Raw genomic sequence first — 19,120 nt, forward strand, 5'->3', positions numbered from 1 at the left:
AAGAAAGGATAAGGGAGAGTTAGAAGCAAGTGTATTGGTGAGAGTCATAAGTGGCATTACACCTCTGAGACGCGACGACGAGCACCGACAGGCGTCCCCGGGCCAAACGCCCGACTCACCCTCCCCACTCTCCCTAACTGCTCGCCCAGGTCACAGTCACGTGACCCGGAGCGGCGCGCGCCGACCGCGGCCCGGATTGGCCGGCGGCGGGAGCGCGGGGTTTGATGGGAAGGAATTGGCAGGGCCCCTGGCTCTGTCAGTGGTGGCTGCTGCCTGCTCCGGAGGTAGGCTGCGCGGTGGCGGCCCAAGCTGGCAGAGGTGGAAGCCAGCGCCGGGCTTTGCCCGCTTCTTGAAGGTAGAGTGCTCAAATTGAGGGCAGTTCGGAGGGCTCGGCAGAGGGGAGGCGCGCTGAGCTTCTCCCTGGAAACACGCTCCCGGTTCCCCCGCTTGCCTCTCCCCGGCGCCCCCGCCCCACGCCGAGTGGCCTAAGCGCTCGGCGGCGGCGGCGGCGGCGAGTCAAACCCGCTCGCCAGGTCCCTTTGATTTCCCCACACAATGGCAGGGGTGGCTCTGGAGTGCTCGAGACCCCTTTCGGCCCCCCAAGGGGAGGTGGTTCCTTCGCCCTGTTCTCATCGATTCCGGGCGTTTGACAGAGTTGAGCTGAGCATCAGCTCTTTGGACCACCTCTGTCTAGGCGAAGGGCCATGAGGTCCTACGCTAAGGTATCGCGTTGAGGGCTCTACCCAGCTTCTCTTTCTGAGTTGTGCGGAGGCACCACGGGTTGGAAAGATCGGGAGGGACCGAAAACTGTCAGTGTCATGCTGCTCGGCCCAGGCGTGTGGGCGTGGATTATGTGCTACTTAGAGAAGCCCCTACGATTGTCCTTGTCTGAGGGATGATGGGCGGTGTAAGGGGTGAAGGGGTGCGCGAGGTTGCTTAGGTGTCATAAGCATGGCAGAAGAAGAGCAAATCTAAACTACATCAATCGTTTTAATTTAATATTGTGCATGCGGACTAAGAAGATTGGGATTGGTGAACTCAATTTTGCTGATGGTTCCCTTACAGTACTAAGTAAAACCTGTGACTCACTGCGTTTTCCACCTTCTGCTTTTCCCACTTGGCTTCTGGTTTGTGGGGCCTAGTGTCGACTGTTTTCTCTTTTCTCCGTGGCCTGGGTGTCACTATTGACAAAGCTGCCCCTATTCCACAGCGGTTTGTGTGGTGGTAAGCTGGTTTCAGGCATATGTTCAAACTGGCAGGGAATGCTAATCGCTTGTCGTCAGCAGTCCCCATAGTTTGGTTTTAGGAGGACCAATTTGATTTTGAACTCGTTTTTTAAAAGGAGTGATGCATTGAAAATTAGAAATTTAAGTTTCTCTGTCATCTACTGAGATCAGCCCGATGCTATTAATACACTTATATTGTGTATATTTTGTTTCTATATTGTTTCTATATTTGTTTCTATATTGTTCTATTTTGTGTCTACATTGTTTCTATATTGTTAAATCAAAAAAGACTATAAAAAAAGAAGAAGTTATTGGCTATCAAACAAGTATGATTTCATATAGAAATCTTTCTAATCAGATAATAATTTTTGGTAGTATTTAGTTCAGAATGAACACTGACTTACCCTGAAGACCAGAACTTAATCATCATATAGTTAAAAGTGCTTTTAGAGCTGTAGTTCTTTTCAGTAATTTTATTGTTTGAGCAATAAATGTAGCAGTTTGAGATATTTCAGAATTGCCTTTTCAAATAGGATATTTGAAAGTTAGAGTTCTAAAACAAATCACTTTTAATATTGAATAGTACAATATATTGTAGAGGTATTGTTGATAGTGATTGCATGAGTAGTTTCTACTTAAGTTTGAAACTTGACAAACATAAAACTAAACTTCATTTGCTCTTAAAGGTCTACAGGTTATTTTAATGGAAGGGTCTGCACAGTATTTTGCTTTATTTTTTGTACTGGAGAAAATGAGAGAAGTACAGTTTCAGTTAAAATACAAGCTGCAATTTTAAAATTATGAAATAAGTCTTTGTGTTGTAGGAAGTTAAAAAGAAATGCATTCCATATTAGAAGTATTGTCTGTACTACATGTGTTTTCTGGCAATGGTAATAACAATGGCTACAATTTATTATGCACTTAAAATTTGTTGGACACTGTGCCAAATGATACATTATTTCATTTAATTCATACAACAATTCTGTGAAGTATAGATATTTTCACCACTTTACAAATGTGGAAACAGGCTTAAAGAGTTTAATATACCCAAGATCACATAGACAGTATGTGGTTGAGACATATTTTGAAACTAGACCTTTTTTTTTTATTCCATTATTTTAATGTGACTTGAAGTGAGCTGAAAATTTAAGAATAGCATGCCCCAAGATTTTAAATTCCGACATCCAAGCCTGACTGTGAGTTGCAGTTAATAGAAAACACCCAAATAATATGGTGGACATCATTATTCATTGAAAACCACGTTAGATGCACCTAGCTTTTAAGGTCATGTCAGGTTTCATTGTGATAGAGTGGAAAGAGACTCTCTGTACATGTTCATGGAAGAGTTCTTGGGGACAAGCCACTTGAGATTGAGCCATCTGTCCACTCAAGGGCAAGCAAATTGATTTACGCTTCAGAAAGAAATGCTAGTTATTTGGTTCCCATGTATTTTCCATGTGTTGAAGCAGAAATGAACTAGAAAACAGCCACGACCACAACCGTTAAAACAACAATTTGTATTGAGAAATTAGAATGTGTTAGGCACTGCTGTAAATACTTTAGAATGCATTATATCATTTAAGCCTTTCAATATTTAAGAGGGTCCTTAACTATCCCTACTTTGCAAATGAAGATACTGAGTAACTGAGGTGAGTAACTTATTTGCCCAAGGTTTCATAGTAAGCAATGGGCCACAACAATTGGAGTTTAGATGTTTGGGTGGCAAGGAGGGAAAAAGAGTTTGCAAATAGAAGAGGTATGAAAGCTATAGAAAAGTAGTTGATTTATTTAATTTTGTTATGCTTTCATATATTTTGGAAAGTACCACCATTAGTTGTGCATTATAGTAAATCAGCTTCTTTAACAAATACTAGAATTTGATAGGAAAACGGCTGGAACAATGAGGTTGACTGGTTCTTTGATTACAAACCTGAAAGCATGGATTGGCGTTTAATGACTAATGCCCTACTGTTGTTAGAGAGGACAAATTGAAAAGCACAATCCTCTGCTTCAGGGAATCTTGAAGGCTGAGCCAAAGTTTGTTTCATTAACACTAAAACAATTCTCCAAGCAAATAATTGATGTCAAAGTTGGTATTAATTGCAATTTTATGCATATATTTCATATTGTACTTATTTTAGAAGTGATATACAGTCAACAAGTAAAGGCAGTGCTGGTAGACTTCTGGTGCCAGTTCTGCCCCTAGCCGGAGCTGCATGTTTTTGGCAAAACATTTTTAGCTTCTCTTCAACACAGATTTAGGCATTCATATGAAGGAAATAGGCTACACGATACACTGTAGTAGTAGTCTCTTGTGTGTATAACTCACTTTCCACTTCAGTAGCTCTGTTTACCAGCTATTTGAGAATGTCAGAGGTGCTTTCATATATTTTATGTATAAATATTCCAATCTAATCTATATGTAGCAGACTTTATTTCTGATTTTGTGTTATTGAGAATAACTGGTTGCTTTTTAAAAAAAATCAAAACTAAAATGCTGTGTCTGGCTTTGCTACTTAATATCTTTGGGGCCTTAGCAAGTTATTTCACTTCCCTAGCCTGAGTTTCCTCGCTTGTAAAATGGAGGAATAGTAGTATCTAAATGATAAAATTCGTGTAAAGCATTTGTTTTAGGCCCTGCTAGAAAATACGTGCTTACCAAGTATTTAACTGATATTATCATTGTTGTTATTACTTTTAAATATTAAAAATTCTGATTTGTGATGGCTACAAACTTACCTTTGAGGCATGTTACTCTGTTACAAACCCAAATGTGCAAGTCAATTGTGTATAAAGTGCTGTGCTAGACACCATACGTTAGTGCCAAAATAGTGGGATGATGTGTACTTTGAAAATACCATGTTAAAGTGGTTCATCTAAATCTTTCCTCCCCAGTCACCTTTCTTGGTGATTGTTTTTAGCATCTTGAGATGGTTTTAAGATCTATTTAATGTTTTAATGCAGAAATTTATACTTTTATTCATTAAAGTTCCTGGATTTCCTACAACTGCATTTTAGAAATTTGAATACCTGAATTAACATTGAAAGATTAATAGTATTTTGACTGCAACTTAAATGTGGGTTATAACGTTCATATATTTATAACATCAAAAAATGTCAGGGCAGATTATAGGTATTTCTGTCCCTAGAAATTACTTATAAGTGAAAGTATTTCATAATTAGGCCTTCGTTACTTCTCTAACCAAGAAAGTCCAGACAGATATGGCTTATGCTAATTCCAACCTATAAATACTGTTGCAGAGTGAATGCACTAACTTGGTACGGCATTGTTTTGTGATTACATATATGGTTTAAAAAAAAATGTAAGAATCATGGCCTAACTTTTTTTTGATGGAAATGAATAGTTTTATACATTTGGTAGTAGATACTGTAATTTTGGGAAAATATGTAAGTTTGAAAGTATACTTTTTACTGTTTCAACTTAGAAGAATAAAAGTTTATATAATTATTGACTGGTAAATTATTTAAAATGCAAATTGCGGATACATTTTCATACATATGGTAATATTATAAGAATTTTAGAATAATAGAAACAACTACAAGAAGGGGATATATTATACAACTAGCTGACAGGAGGGTCAACTAACTTAGGGGAACTTAGACACCATTTCAGAGAGAAATGTTTGAGTGTTGAACAGTAGTGAATAGAGAGAAGTCTGAAGATAGAGTGGCTTTGGGCCAGGCTTTTCTGAGCTATTGGACAAATCACTAAACCTCTTGTCACTTAATGTCCTTATCTGTAAAATGGTAATAATGAAGGCTGTCGTGTGAAAAGTGCTAGTATTATTAACTCTAACTCTCAGACAAGACGTAAGCCTCAGAACATTAAGTGATTCACTCAAGGTCACAGGTAGCCTTGTAATCCTTATATTTTTATTGAAAATCCAGTTGGCTTTCTATTATTACTTGTAAGGTGGTATTATTCTAAACATTGTAAAACACCCCTAATTCCAAATAACTAGTTTAGTTGGGAGACAGCAGAATGATAGAAATAGTTGCATTTAAGGTTATAGAATGAATGTAATATAGTAAAACTTTTTTTTACAAGAACAACACAGGGGACCCACTTTAAAGAACAGAAAATTGCAAAGTGGTATGAATATACACTTCTAAAATACCTTGCTATTAAGCCTTTCCAGATTTATTTCTACTTTTAAATATGTACTGGTTTGGAAGAAAGGATTTTTTTTAGAAGGTGGACTTTACCTCAAGACTGTCTAAATTAAAATTCCACATAAGTGGAGTCCAAGAAATTAATCTTTTATAGTATTTTTAAGCAGTATTACAACATCTAAATTTTATAGTGGGTATGCTGTGTGTTATAACTTAAATTTTAAAAAAATGCTTTCTTTATTTCTAGTTGTGAATTCCTTCGGACAACTGATGATATTTATCATTGTGCTCAGTTTCTACAAGTGAAAGATGGGTGGATTATTTTCTCGATGGAGGGTAAGTTACTTTTCTTTATAGCCAGTTTGTAGTCTAATATAAAAGTGTCAAATAAAGCTATTTGTAAAAGTCTTCTTTGTGGTGTAGACTTGAGTGGTAGTTTGATTATCCCTTACTCAGTTTATTTTTTTATCTTTCTTATGAATTAGTTTTTTATTTGGACTTTAGTAGTTTTACTTACTATATAGGTATCTAATGTCTCTGTTTAACGAATTATTTCATTCTGACCTATGAATTGTTTTTATTTCTCTATTTATGCATTCATGTACAAATAGTATCTTCTTGTTTTCTTCTCATTGTACCTAAATTTCAATGTCATTTGAAAGTGAGTTGAAATTAAGTATGTTATACAATACTTATGTTTTTACAGGCTATATCCTTTTGCTTAAAGCTTGTCACAAATATTTACTGAAGTCACACTAAATATACTTTTAGGAATTATAGGTTAAACAAAATTAAAAATGCAGTTTGATTTTATTGGTTAAGACTTTAGAGGAAGTATCTCAAATTTAGAGCTATACAATTAAAATATATTTATAAATGCTCTTCTCTAATATAAGAGGAGATAATGTAGTCTAGGACAAATTAGTTTGCGTATTTTTTGGATTCCTTTTTAATAATGGAGTCTAGCAATACTTGATACACAGTTTAGTTTTGAGCTGTTGCTGAAACTATTTATTTTGGATTGGCATTATATTGACCCCCTCACCCCCCAAAACTTTTTAACAGTTCTGCCTGAGGATCAAATTTATCTGTTCTTCCTTTGTCTTTCTTGTTAGGTTTAAACCATATGAAATTGCCAATATTCAACAGCTTTGACTTACATAAATAGCAATTTCATATGGTTCAACCTAATGTTAACAATGCTTGTGGGAACTACAATGAACTGATATATTCATTACACTCTTAGATTGTTGAGTATATAATTGGTAAATATTTTCTCAAGTGTTGTATGAGTCCTTTAGGCTGGTTTTTATTCTAGGTGGTATAAAAAACATCTTTAACAAGTAAGCTCAGCTCTAATGAAGTATTCTTAGATGCCCTTTTAAAATCTGACCTTCAAAAAAGTACTTAAGGAATTCACAATGAAGGTAGCCTATTGATTTTGACCTCCAGAGTCCTAAGTGAACTTTTAGCAATAGTAAATCAGACCATCTTTAGTCTTGAATTTTTTAATACATAATTTTTTTTGAATAATCATAGCTAAGAATATTTTTCTTGAAGGAAAATTTGTATAAAAGTATGTTTTGTTGGGATTAAGAATGGTAAAAATTGAGCTATCAGAGTTGAAAAGTACTTCTAGGACTAAAAAGAAATATGAAAATGCTTATTTAATCTTATATAGTTCTGTTTACAATTATAATTTTTATTTGAATCTAAATCTTATTTATAAATAAAGAGGAATATATAGTGTCTGACACCATTTGAAAAAAACATTTTGGATAAATATGTTCTTTTATGATTAAGTCAATGTGTTTCCAAGTTTGCAGTAACAAGTTTTAATGCTGTCTCTTATTTTTATTTCTATAACAGACAAAACCTTCAACCGTAGAAGTTCTGGAAAATATAGATAAGGTATGTTCTATGGCTCTGGGCATTTTAATTCATTTTATGTAAGTATTTAGTATATATTATTTTGGAGCCTGGATCTGGTGTGGAAATTTAAGATGATGTAGAACAAGCATGAGAACTTTAATGTTACATGATCTCAAAAAAATTCAAAGTCTATCAGTGACTTAAGAAGACTGTGTCGAGTAATAGAGAATGAAATTCTGGTTTGAATGAAATTAGATCTACAGCCTGGTGTAAATCAATGTTACAGATAGTATAAAGTAGATTGTAAGATATTCTGCAACAATTTTTATTGGTCTGCAAACTTCATAGCTTGTTATGCTTTCTGTCATTATCAAAAATGGCTATTCCTTGGGAATACTGAGAGGGAGGAATAGATTGAAAGAATATAGGATGGGTCACTGTTTCAATTTTTATTCTTTCTTTTATAGCCAGACTTTTTATAGATGTTATCCAGGAAGAATTATTACTTGTTTGGTTTAACAAATACTATTTATTGATGCCAGTTTCCTACCTCTGATCTTTGCTAATTTGATAGGTTAAAAATAGTATCTGAATTTTGCATTTAAAAAAGTAATTTGTCAGAGTAGGCATGTTTTATTTAGTTTTATCTTCATTTTCAGTTTTCTTTTTCATGTTCCTTTTAAAATATTAAGGTATTATATTTCATTGTACTTTAAGAGTTCTTTATAACTTCTCATGTTAAAAATTTTGTTAATATTTTAATATATTTATGAAATTTGAGATTAATGTAAATAATTTTCTCTTAATAGGAAATTCAAACATTGGAAGAATTTAGGGAAAAAATCAGAGACTACAAAATTATGGGTTGGAAGATTAATTCTTTACTCCTCAATTCTTTATCTGCTTACATGTTTAATTGTGTACTTGTGGTATCTTCCCGATGAATTTTCAGCAAGACTTGCCATGACACTCCCATTTTTTGCTTTCCCACTGATGTAAGTAAATTGTACTTTTTTGTTGACCTTTGCTCTTTCTGACCAGGTAGTTTAAATATATTTAGTCTTTTTTTATTAGGAAATAGCAATGTCTCAGATTTAATAAATTTGGTTTTTTTTTTTTTGCAGTTTAGAAACTATTTCTTTCAAAAATAGAACAGTTGTTTTAAACCTTTCTTTACAATACCTGAGGAATATGACCCAGTGACATTAGTATTAATGGCTCTATATGACAGTCTTTTATGACACTCTAATAGATGGTCATGCTTCCCTAGGGGTATAGGGCATGTAGAAGGCATTTCAGATTGTGGGTAGTGGCAAGTGACAGAGGGTTTGTAAAACAAAAGGAACAACTGCCTCAATAATTGGAATATATTCCATCTATACCATCTCTCTTCTCCTCTTTTTAGTTATCGCTATAAAGCATTTGACCCTTATAGAAATATAACATAGCACATTACAGAAGTTGTGTTGTGATTGAGAATTTTGAGAGACAATTGAATAAAAAATGTGTCCATTCAATCAACATTTGTGGGTACCAATTGTGTAGACATTGGGTTATAATGTTGTATGGTACACAAAAAATACAAAATTTGTGACTGTAGATGTTAGGCTGCATACATTAAATTAAGTAATAAGCGTGATGAATATTATGAACGAGAAGTACTTAATGCTATGAGAGCATTTAACAGGGGCTCTTGCACAGTCTGGGGTGGAGGTAGGGTCAGGTAAAGGCCTTTGTATTCATTTTCTATTGCGGCCACAAATTTAGCTGCTTAAAGCAACACCCATTTATTATATCACACCTATGGAGGTCAGAAGAACAGATGGCTTGACTCGGTTCTCTTGTTAGGGTCTTAAAGATCTAAATCAAGCTTATCAGCTGGTCTGGGGTCTTATAAGGAGTCCCTGGGGGACAAATCTTCTTGCAGGCTCAATCAGGTTATTGGCCAACTTCTGCATCTCTCCGACTTCCTGTTCTGCCCTTGGCTGAGAAAGCTCTGCTTTTAAGGGTTTAACAGATTATGTGGGACCCAGCAGGGTAGTCCAGGATAATCTCCTTATTTTAAAATCAACTGAGTAATACTTAATTAGATCTGCAAAGTTCCTTCACAGCAGCACCTAGATTACTATTTGATTGTATAACCAGAAGATGGAAGTCTTGGGGAAGGAGAAGGATATCTTCAGGAGTCTGCTTACCACAGCCTTCCTGAGGAAGTGATGTTTGAGTTTAAGATCGAAGGGATGAGTATGTGTATCAAGGGCTTGTGGTGTGCATGGTGGGTAGTGTTTTAGGCAGAAGGAACAGCACATCTGAAAGCGCTAAGGTGGGGGGAGCGTGGGGAGAGAGCATGGTAGGTTTCAAGAATTGAAAGAGGCCAAAGACTGGATGATAGAGGATTCTGGACAGTTAGGCAGAGGGTATTGCTTGTGGCCTTTTAGTTCATGATAAGGATTTTAGGCTTTACTCTAAGAGTACTAGAAAACCAGTGAAGATTTTTAAGAAACAATATGACATGATCATATTGTTATTTTTAAAATACCATTGAGGCTACAGTATGGAAAATGAATTAGAGAGGAATAAAAATGCATCTGGAGCAGCAAGCTAGAAAGTTATTACATTGTCTAGGGGAGAAGTGATTGATGGTGATTTGCACTTGAGTCATGGTAGCAGGGAAGAGAAGCACAGTGGGTGGTTTGAAGAGATTTAGGAGGTAGAACCAAGGCAATATGGATAGGTTTTTAGTGGTTAGTTGGATGTGGGATGAGGGGAAAGATTTACATCAATGACAAAATCTAAATTTATGGCTTGGGAAATTTGGTTGATGGTAGTGTCATCTAGATAGGGAACAACATTAGGAGGACCAGGTTTGGTGACCACTGAGACTAAAATACCTGTGTTTCTATTCAGAGAGCTACCAAGTAGAATGGTTAAGTATGAGTATGAAGCTCGGGCGATAAATTTAAATAGGTGATGTAAATTTAGTATTTGGCAGCTTATAAATGTCAATCAAAGCCATCATCTATTCGTAAATATTGAGCACCTGCAGTGTGTTGCAGGTGTATTGGGCTAGTCTCTGGTGATTGAGAAAGTAATGACAAGATCTGTGTCCTCATGGAGCTTACATTCTATTGGAGTTGGACAGACAAAAAATGAGAGATAAGTAAACAAACAGTTAATTTAGAGAGAGAGAAGTACAACGAAGAAAACGAACAGTGTGATAGAGAGGAATAAGCTACTTTAGGTTGGTCCTGGAAGGTCTCTTTTGAGTAGGTGAAGTATGAAAATTGGGTTGAGAGCTAAAGTATGAAGAAGGACCAGCATGGAAATGGTTGGAATTTATGGAATATTATTTGTATATACAGTATATAATAGCACATATCCATAGAGAGACGTAGGAAATGATTATTCTCAAATTATTAATGATAATTCTCTCTAGGTGGTGGAATTTTAAGGAGTGATTTTTTTTCCTATGCTTTTTTGTATGCTTTTTGAATTTCTTACAAAACCAAAATTAAAGAGTTGAGAGAAGATGTTTCCAAAAAGAGAGAACAAAAAAAAGCAAAGGCTGTGAAGTAGGAGAAAGCATGACTTATTTGAGGGTCCAAAAGATAGATATATCTGGAATGTGTGCTGGAGAGAAAGAGTGGTACAAAGGGGACTGCAGAATCAGGTAGGATCTAGATCATGGAGGGTCATAGAGAGGTTTGAATTTCATTTTGGGTGAAATGGGGTGCTTACAAAGGTTTTGGTGGAAGAATGGCATGGTGAGACTTAAAGAGGATCAATTATGTGCTGCTTTGTAGAGGTTGAATAAGAGGAGGACGAGTAGAAATGGGGAGATCAACTAGGCGGCTTTTACAGAAGTTCAATCAAAAGATGAATATGGGTTAGACTGCCCAATGGCAGTGGAGGTTAATAGATGACTTGTAAATGTTTTGGAAGTAAAACTGAGACTTGAGAGGAAATGGGAGGTAAGGGAAAAGGAGGAATCAGGGTGATAGGTTTTTTGGTTTGACATGAGGGAGGGGGTAGGATCTTTTTCTTTGGGACCACTATAGTAAAATTTTTTTATTTGTTTAGTCTTTGTGCAGGGCACGTTTTCAAGTTGGAACTTTTGGAGCTCATACAATTTTAGCTTTGTATGTAGATAGAAGAGCCAAAAATTGAGTGCATGCATATTACAGAATAACTGGCTCTGCCATGTCAAAATTTTCCTTCTCTTTTGAAATCTTATGAAATGCTTCTTCTTTCAGGTATCGTAGTGAATTTTATGATGCTGAGCCCCTTTCCTTTCTTTTCCTTTTATTTTTTCATAAAAAGAGAGAAGAAAAGAAATTTAGAAAGGGCATACGTGTGAGATGTTTAGTTGACTTAAGCATTTTTAAAAACTTTTAAAAAACCCATTTCCATATAAAAATTGATTTTCTGATTATAAAAGATTGCTGTCTAGTTGCAAAAGAATGTCTGACTGCTGTGCTGATTTTAATGGCTACCTACAAATTGTCATCTACTGGATCTACTATTATGATTCAGAAGACATTTTTGTTTTTGGCAAGTAAATCATATACTAATTGTTTTTAAAAGTAGAAAAACTTGATTTCTTTCAAAATGTTTGTTTTTTCTTCAGTTTGATCTTCTACTATTTTGAGTATGAAGCTTTGTTGTCCTTACTGTGTCCTTCTGCCTGTTCTGCATCACCTGCATCTAGTATTTCTTGGCTTGTTAAGCTTCAGAGCCATTTCTCACTTTGTCTCATTCACATCTGTGACCTGATTCTCAACTGCTGCAGCTTCTATTTCAGTGAGCTTTTCACTTTTGGAAGCATAGACCAGTTATCCAACAAAGAATAGAATTGTCCTCCTGATTGATGACAATCAAAAAAGCATGAAATAAAACACAACAACGTGAAAGTGGATGTTGTGGTAGACAGAAGGAAGACTTACCACAGGGCGTTTTCTTTAGTGTGAAATGTGAGCTATTGCCCAAGCTTTAGCCCTGGACTTTTTTCCTTTGGAAACAAAACTTTTGAGATCTGGACCAGGGTTTCCTTTGAAGAAATGGAGGCAGAGGAGCATTAAAATGTATTGCTTTACTCATTACTATGTGCATTGATTGCAAAGCTTAGAAATCCACCTGATAACTGCAAAAGGTGACTGCTGTCTCTGCAGCCCAAGTTTCCCAAATGCTTTTACTGGACATAAGCATATATTGCAAATCATAACTATTCTAAAGTTATCTTTTATGATAGAGTATCAGTACTCTATATAAGGTGTTTTGAGATTTTATTATATCTTTCTTTCAGGATATAATATGGAGGACATTGGTGTTTTCTGCCTTTCAGGTTGAATAATGTATCTTTGATCTTTTCAATTCTTATTGAAACTGAAATTATGATCTAAATGCTGAATTTATTTCATAAGACTCATAAAGACTATACTTTATACTGAGGGAAGGTTTGGGTCCTAGTCAAAATTTTCTCTTTCTGCATTATGCTGGCTGATATGCTTTACCTTGAGAGTTGGTTCATTAACTATAACCTTTGTCTCTACCTTAATGAACTCTATAGGCAATCTTATAGACTTTTACTCCTGATTACCTTATTCTTACAGATGATAACTTTCTAGAAATTCCATTCCCTGTAAGACCATTTCAGAGATCAATTAGCATAAAATGTTCACCTTCCCAGAGGATTTAGCCATAGTTTTTCTGTGTTTTTTTTTTTTTTTTCCTTTTCACTGCTTAAATAGGGTTCTGGAGGAAATTTTTAAGCAGAAGAACTGAGGAAGGTGGCACTGTTCCTGTTTTTCAAGTTTTCTTGTTTTTCTACTAAATTGAAGCCATTTGAGGATAGAACTTTGATCTTACCAATTTTTATGCCTTCATCACACTCCTCCTCCTCCAGCCTTTTGAAGAAAGTGAAACATTTGTTGTATGCACTCTAATAAGAATAGAAAGTATCTCAACTATAGTTGGCACTTAAAGTAGAAGGTATCTGTAAACATTTCCTAATATTTACTCAAAGAGAACACAGGTGACCCTTGAACAATGTGGAGGTGGGAGTGGGGGTAGGGGGTGGGGTTAGGGGGTGGGTTAGGGGCAACAATCCCCAGAATAGTAAAAAATCCTCATATAGCTTTAGACTCTCCAGAATCTTAACTACCAATAGCCTCCTGTTGATCAAAAGCCCTACTGATAACATAAACAATTGATTAACACTTATTTTTTATATTTTATATATTATATATTGTATTTTTACAATAAAATAAGCTAGAGAAAGGAAAATGTTATTAAGGAAATCATAAAGAAGACAAAATATATTTATTGAAAAAAATCTACGTATCAGTGGACCTGCACAGTTCAAACCTGTGTTCAAGGGTCAACTGTATTTAGTTTTGTAGGTAAGAAAAATCATCTCACCTACAAAAGCATTCCTTTCATAATATTGATAAATATTTGACTAATAATAGATAATCACTTGATAGGATTTTGTATTTAAAGAATTATGTACCTAAGACACAATTAAGAGAAATATTCCACTCTTGGATGGGAAGACACAATATTGTAATGAGATTAGTTCTCCCTAAATTAATATAAAAATATGATCACAATAAAAATACCAACAATACGTTAAAAATTTTGGCACAGTTATTCTATAATTTTTAATGGAAAAATAAGCACATAAGAATATCTTGAAAATTCTAAAAAAAGAGGGGGATGAGATAGATGCAGAGGTCTACCAGGCATCAAATGCATTATAAAGCTTCATTAATTAAAAGTTTGGTACTGTGTGTAAATAGAGACACAGACCAAAGAATGAGACATGAAAATTCCCAAAAGGAATTTTTCTATGGTTTTTATATTTGATAGAGCTGACATTTGAAATCAAAGGGGAAAAATGGTGTTGTTATATCCAAAAACAAACAAATAAATAGCTAGATAGATAAAGTAAAAAGGTAAATCTTGATTCCTACCATATTTTTTGTACCAAAATAAATCATTGTTATTAGTTTGTCTGAATGTAAAGGTTATTCTTGCTAAACCCTTTGATGATTCAATAAATAGACAACATAGTTAACATAGTTATACATATTGAGACCTGTATATCTTTTCGGCTTTAGCTTTAGGTAATATTTAAATCTCATCTAGAAACATTTCAATACATTGGAGAGGGTTTCTGCTGGGGTTGTTGGAATGAGAGTATTAAAGTTGAGCAGAAAGGATGCGTGATTTCTCTTTAAGCTACGCCTATCTGTGTCATTGTTGGAACCAAACTGAGGAGTTTCTGCCTGTAGCATGTGTATCTTATTTTCATTATTCTAAACATGGATTTTAGGCTTTACACTTTGAGAAGTTTATCTTGCTACCTCTTTGTGAGATAAACAGTTTCCCTTCTCTGGTTCTGTTCTTTTGAGTCTCTGAATGATCTCCATTGCTTTTGGGAGCCCTTCCACATATTTTGAGGATTGAGTTTTAGCTGTATCAAAAAAGAAATTTGCAGTTTTGTTTTTGTTTTCCTTGTTTGGGTGATTTTTAAGAAAAGGAGGGGGGAAAGAAGATTATGCCACTATTCTCAAGTAGGAGTCATTAATAGTGTCTTTAATAGCTTCACAGAATGTTGCCATATTTTCACAAATTATATGTAATTATTGGGAGAGCAAAATCTTTGTCAGGATAACTGAAACATAGATTCCTGAAGCACTTTAATTCTTTTTCTAAATTTTATTTTAAAAATACAAAAGAATTCCATTTAATTTAGCCTTAAAGAATAGCTAACTTGGATGTTGTACCTTTTCAAGTCTTGAAGACTTGACACGTGGAAATTTGTATTACTTGATAGCTCATTTTCTCCTGCAGTAGTTCTGATAAAAACCAAGTGGAGAATTTATTGTCCACCATAGGGGGTTAGTGAGTTTTATTTTGAAGTAAGGGAGTCTATTTCAATTCTTGTAGTTTTTACTCTTTGAAAATTGTATATCCTTTAAAAAAAGTATCTACTCATTTAAGAAAATTTACTGATTTCCTACAGAATTCCAGTCACGTTCTTTCCAATTCCTTCTTTTATCTTTTCTGTTTTCTTTCCTTGTACTTTTTTCTATGTTATCTCTCTCAGCTTGCCACTGTTTCAGTGGCTTTGCAGTGGATAAATAATATAGGACTTTTCTGTTGTTGTAGGATCTTTCAGGGTGATGAACAGTGTGTTTAGCCTTCTCTCATTTTCTTTCCCTTGATAGGACAATGCTCAGTGTCTTTTTTAGTCTTAAGTCATTGTGCAGGTACCATGTAGGAATCTGGTGCTGGTTGTTTGGTGTTTTCATATCATAAAAATAAATTATAGCAATATAAACAAGCTTGTATTAGTTATCTATTGCTGTGTAACAAATTTCCCTAGAATTTAGTAGCTTAAACCAACAAATGTTTATTTTCTCTTACAGTTTGTGAGGGGCAGGAATGTGGGGGCAGCTTAGCTGGGTGGTTCTGGCTCAGGGTCTTTTATTTATGTATAAATTGCAGTTAAGCTGTAGGCTGGGGCTGTAGTCATCTCAAGGCTTAAGAATTTACATTTAAGCTCACACATGTAGTGGTTGGCGGGTCTCAGCTCCTGATCACTGGCTGTTTTCAGAGACCTCTGTTTCTTGCCACATGGGCCTTTCTATAGAGTTTTCTGAATGTCCTCATGTCATAGCAGTTGGCTTCTCTCAGAATGAGTAATCTAAGAAATAGAAAGATAGTGAGTGGAAGAGGAGACCCAAGATGGGAGCTGTAGTCTTTTATAACCTAATTTTGATGTGACATATTATCACTTCTGCCATATGCTATTGGTCACACAGACTGACACTTGTGAAAGACTGGACAGTGGTGTCAATACCAGAAGAAAGCGTTCACTGGTGACTACCTTGCAGGCTGACTACCAAGATAGCAATGATAGTTTAGAGTAATGAACTAATTTTCATGCTTATTATCTGAATTTATATTCAGATATAATTTATTTCTTTTATAAAATGATGGATAATGTTTGTATATTCTGCCATGTTCTATGGAGAAAGAGGTATTTTGCTATATTTACTTTGAATTTAAAAGATGGCCTTGATAAGTTTGTGATTAGGATCATTTTTTGATCTTTTTAAAAATTATTTTAATTTCATTTGATGTCTTATTAATGCAGTGCTTAAACAATTATCCTCATAAAATCTTTGGAAGGAGGTGTATAGCTAAATTTACTTATCAAGTGTTTATTTGAAGGTAAGATTTTTTTCCCCCTCCAGATAGCTTATTCTATTTAGTAGAGAAGATCCGGATCTCCAATGTTAAATAATAGGAAAGGAGTAGCACTTACATTTGTATAATGCTCTGGATTTGTACAACTTCCTTTTCCCTTAATGCATGGGAATAGACAACTTTTTGGAGTTGATGTTTACTTAGTAAGAAGGGATTATATAATTTGTTCTTAATCTTTTGTGGGGTTAATAGACCCCTTTGAGAATGATGGAAGCAGTGGTCTCTCCAGAAAAATGCATTTATGCACTCAAAGGCAATTCTGCAATTCAGGGGACCCTTAGAACGGCCATGGATTTTAGGTTGAGAACTCCTCCTTTGGAAGCACAAGTAGACTCCTGATGGTCTCTGAAAGAAACGAGTACTTTTTGATTTTCAACATATAAAATGAAACAATCTACCTAACTCTCATTGGAAATGTGTATTTGTTTTCATTTTATATGGCTTCTAATTTACTTATTCTAATGATGGTTTTTTTTGTTTCTGAATTTCGTTTCCTTTGTAGCATCTGGAGCATAAGAACAGTGCTTATTTTCTTCTTCTCCAAGAGAACAGAAAGAAATAGTAAGTTGATTTTCTAAGTTCTTATAAATGCATTACAAAATCCATTTTATAGTGCATTAAAAAATCCATCTTATAGTGCATTGGTTTGTAATTGAATGGTAGGTTATGAAATGCTGTATTGAAATGACAACATGGTAAATATTGAAGAGGTTTACTGTAAAGCGTAAGAAAGGTTATGAATGATCAAGATGGTTCTGTTTTTGTTATTTCTATTTTGTTCATTTAGAAATTTTATTTACACAAAACAAATTCATTTCTTTAAATCAAGAGAAATTATATTTGTTAAATTAATCTATAGAAAACTTACTGAGTAAAATGTGGTAACATGCCTTTTAATTTATTTCATTAATTACACCATTCTCTTTAACCTCACAGGCCGTAGGCTTTTGTTTTTAATTGAAGTATGGAAATTATGATAAAATCTTCTGTACTTGTTCTGTGTATGTACAGATTTTAAAGATTTTCAGGTCTTAAAACTCTGAACTGTAATTAACCAAAGCTATGCAAATTTCATTTGAAATAAACTTTATATGTACATACTTTTTCTTGTTTTAACTTTTCATTATAGAAAATTTCAAATATATACAAAAGTAGACTGAATAGTATAATGACCCCTTACATACCTATCACACAATCTAAACAATCATCAACTCATGGTCAATCTTTCATTTTTACTCCCACTTCCCCACCTCCTATATAACTCTGGAGTATATTTTCCAAATATATCCATAGCAGACTAAAAAAATTGACACAATACATTATAATACCTAAAAAAGAATTTTAAAAGAAATCCTGAGAAACACTGGTTAATAACTTGTGTAAGTTTCAGGTGTCCAAATTGTAATTAGATAACCTCTGTATACACTATAGTGTGCTCACTACCAATAACCTAGTGAGCATACATTTGGTCCCCTTTACCCATTTTGGCCTTCCCCAACTCCTCTTTCCCTCTGGTAACCACCGGTCTGTTGTTTGTGTCTATGAGTTTGTTTTTGTTTTGTTTGTTAATTTGTTTCTTATAAAAGAAGTCTTAATATCATAAAATATTAAATATAAACATTAAATTTCCAATTATCTCATAAGTATCATTTGCTTTAAAAATATTTTGTGTGTTTGACTCAGGATCCAAATAAGGATCATATAGATTTATGATTTCAAACTGTTCTCCGTGCTCATCTAACCATCCCTGGCAGACTTCCTTGACTCCTTTGCCCTCTTTCCCAGCCTATTTGTCTGGTAAAGCGCACCTTGTTCAAATACAATTATATGCTTAATCTATGACTGGCAAAACCCTAGCCTGGTTAAAAACATTTATATGGTTAATCTATGCCTGTAGCAGAAAAGGTAAATTTGTTAGAGGAACATCATGCAATATGTTGACCAGACTTATTTAAAAATATCTATGATTGCAAATACCAAATGTGCACATATACTTTACATTTCTACCCAGACACTCTCACCTGATGTCTCACTTTAAGGAGAAAATAGATGTAGGTAGATGGGAGCTACCTCTGCCACCAAATGTATCAAGTTAGCTCCACCTGTTACTCAGTATGTTGTCGCCTTCATGGTATTCTGAGAGACTGACTTTGATCCATCTCTGGTTAAGCTCCCATTTATGCTCTGGATTCTGGATACTCTGGCCATCTCAAGAACTTTGCTCTTGCAGTTATCCCTTCCTGGAATTATCTTCTCCTTTGCATCATCTGTGTCTATTGGATTGTCCCTATTGGCATATAATCCTGCCTCAATACAGTCATCTGGTGGGAAAAAACCCTGTGCTGACTCCATATTCCCTTGAATCTAGCATACATTTCTCTGCCCGTCAGAGTCCTCTCACGTCAAAATTATCTTGACCCTGACCACTTTGAACCTTCTTTCCTAATATTGCAGTTCTAACTGAGGTCATCATCATTTCTTGCTTGCACTACCGCAGTGGCTTCCTAACTAGTCTATTTTTAAGGTATAAATCAGATCTTGTGGCTCTTTTGCTTAAAATTCTTTAATGGTTTCCCTTTGTAACCAGAGTTAAATCTGAATTCTTACCCCAA

At 34.9% G+C, this 19,120-nt stretch overlaps 1 protein-coding gene across 1 annotated transcript in view; it reads left to right on the forward strand.

The window, feature by feature from the left end:
• The first annotated feature begins 216 nt into the window (after positions 1 to 216).
• The window catches only part of LNPK (lunapark, ER junction formation factor), a 69,493-nt gene continuing 50,589 nt past the window's right edge, over positions 217 to 19,120 (forward strand). The window contains 6 exon segments of the mRNA XM_033112900.1: positions 217 to 355; positions 5,608 to 5,696; positions 7,230 to 7,271; positions 8,042 to 8,073; positions 8,075 to 8,227; positions 17,011 to 17,069. Of these exon segments, the coding sequence (XP_032968791.1) occupies positions 5,670 to 5,696; positions 7,230 to 7,271; positions 8,042 to 8,073; positions 8,075 to 8,227; positions 17,011 to 17,069 (313 nt within the window). The 5' untranslated portion in view covers positions 217 to 355; positions 5,608 to 5,669.

Source organism: Rhinolophus ferrumequinum, chromosome 8 (assembly GCF_004115265.2).
Source record: "Rhinolophus ferrumequinum isolate MPI-CBG mRhiFer1 chromosome 8, mRhiFer1_v1.p, whole genome shotgun sequence".
Taxonomy (NCBI): Eukaryota; Metazoa; Chordata; class Mammalia; order Chiroptera; family Rhinolophidae; genus Rhinolophus; species Rhinolophus ferrumequinum.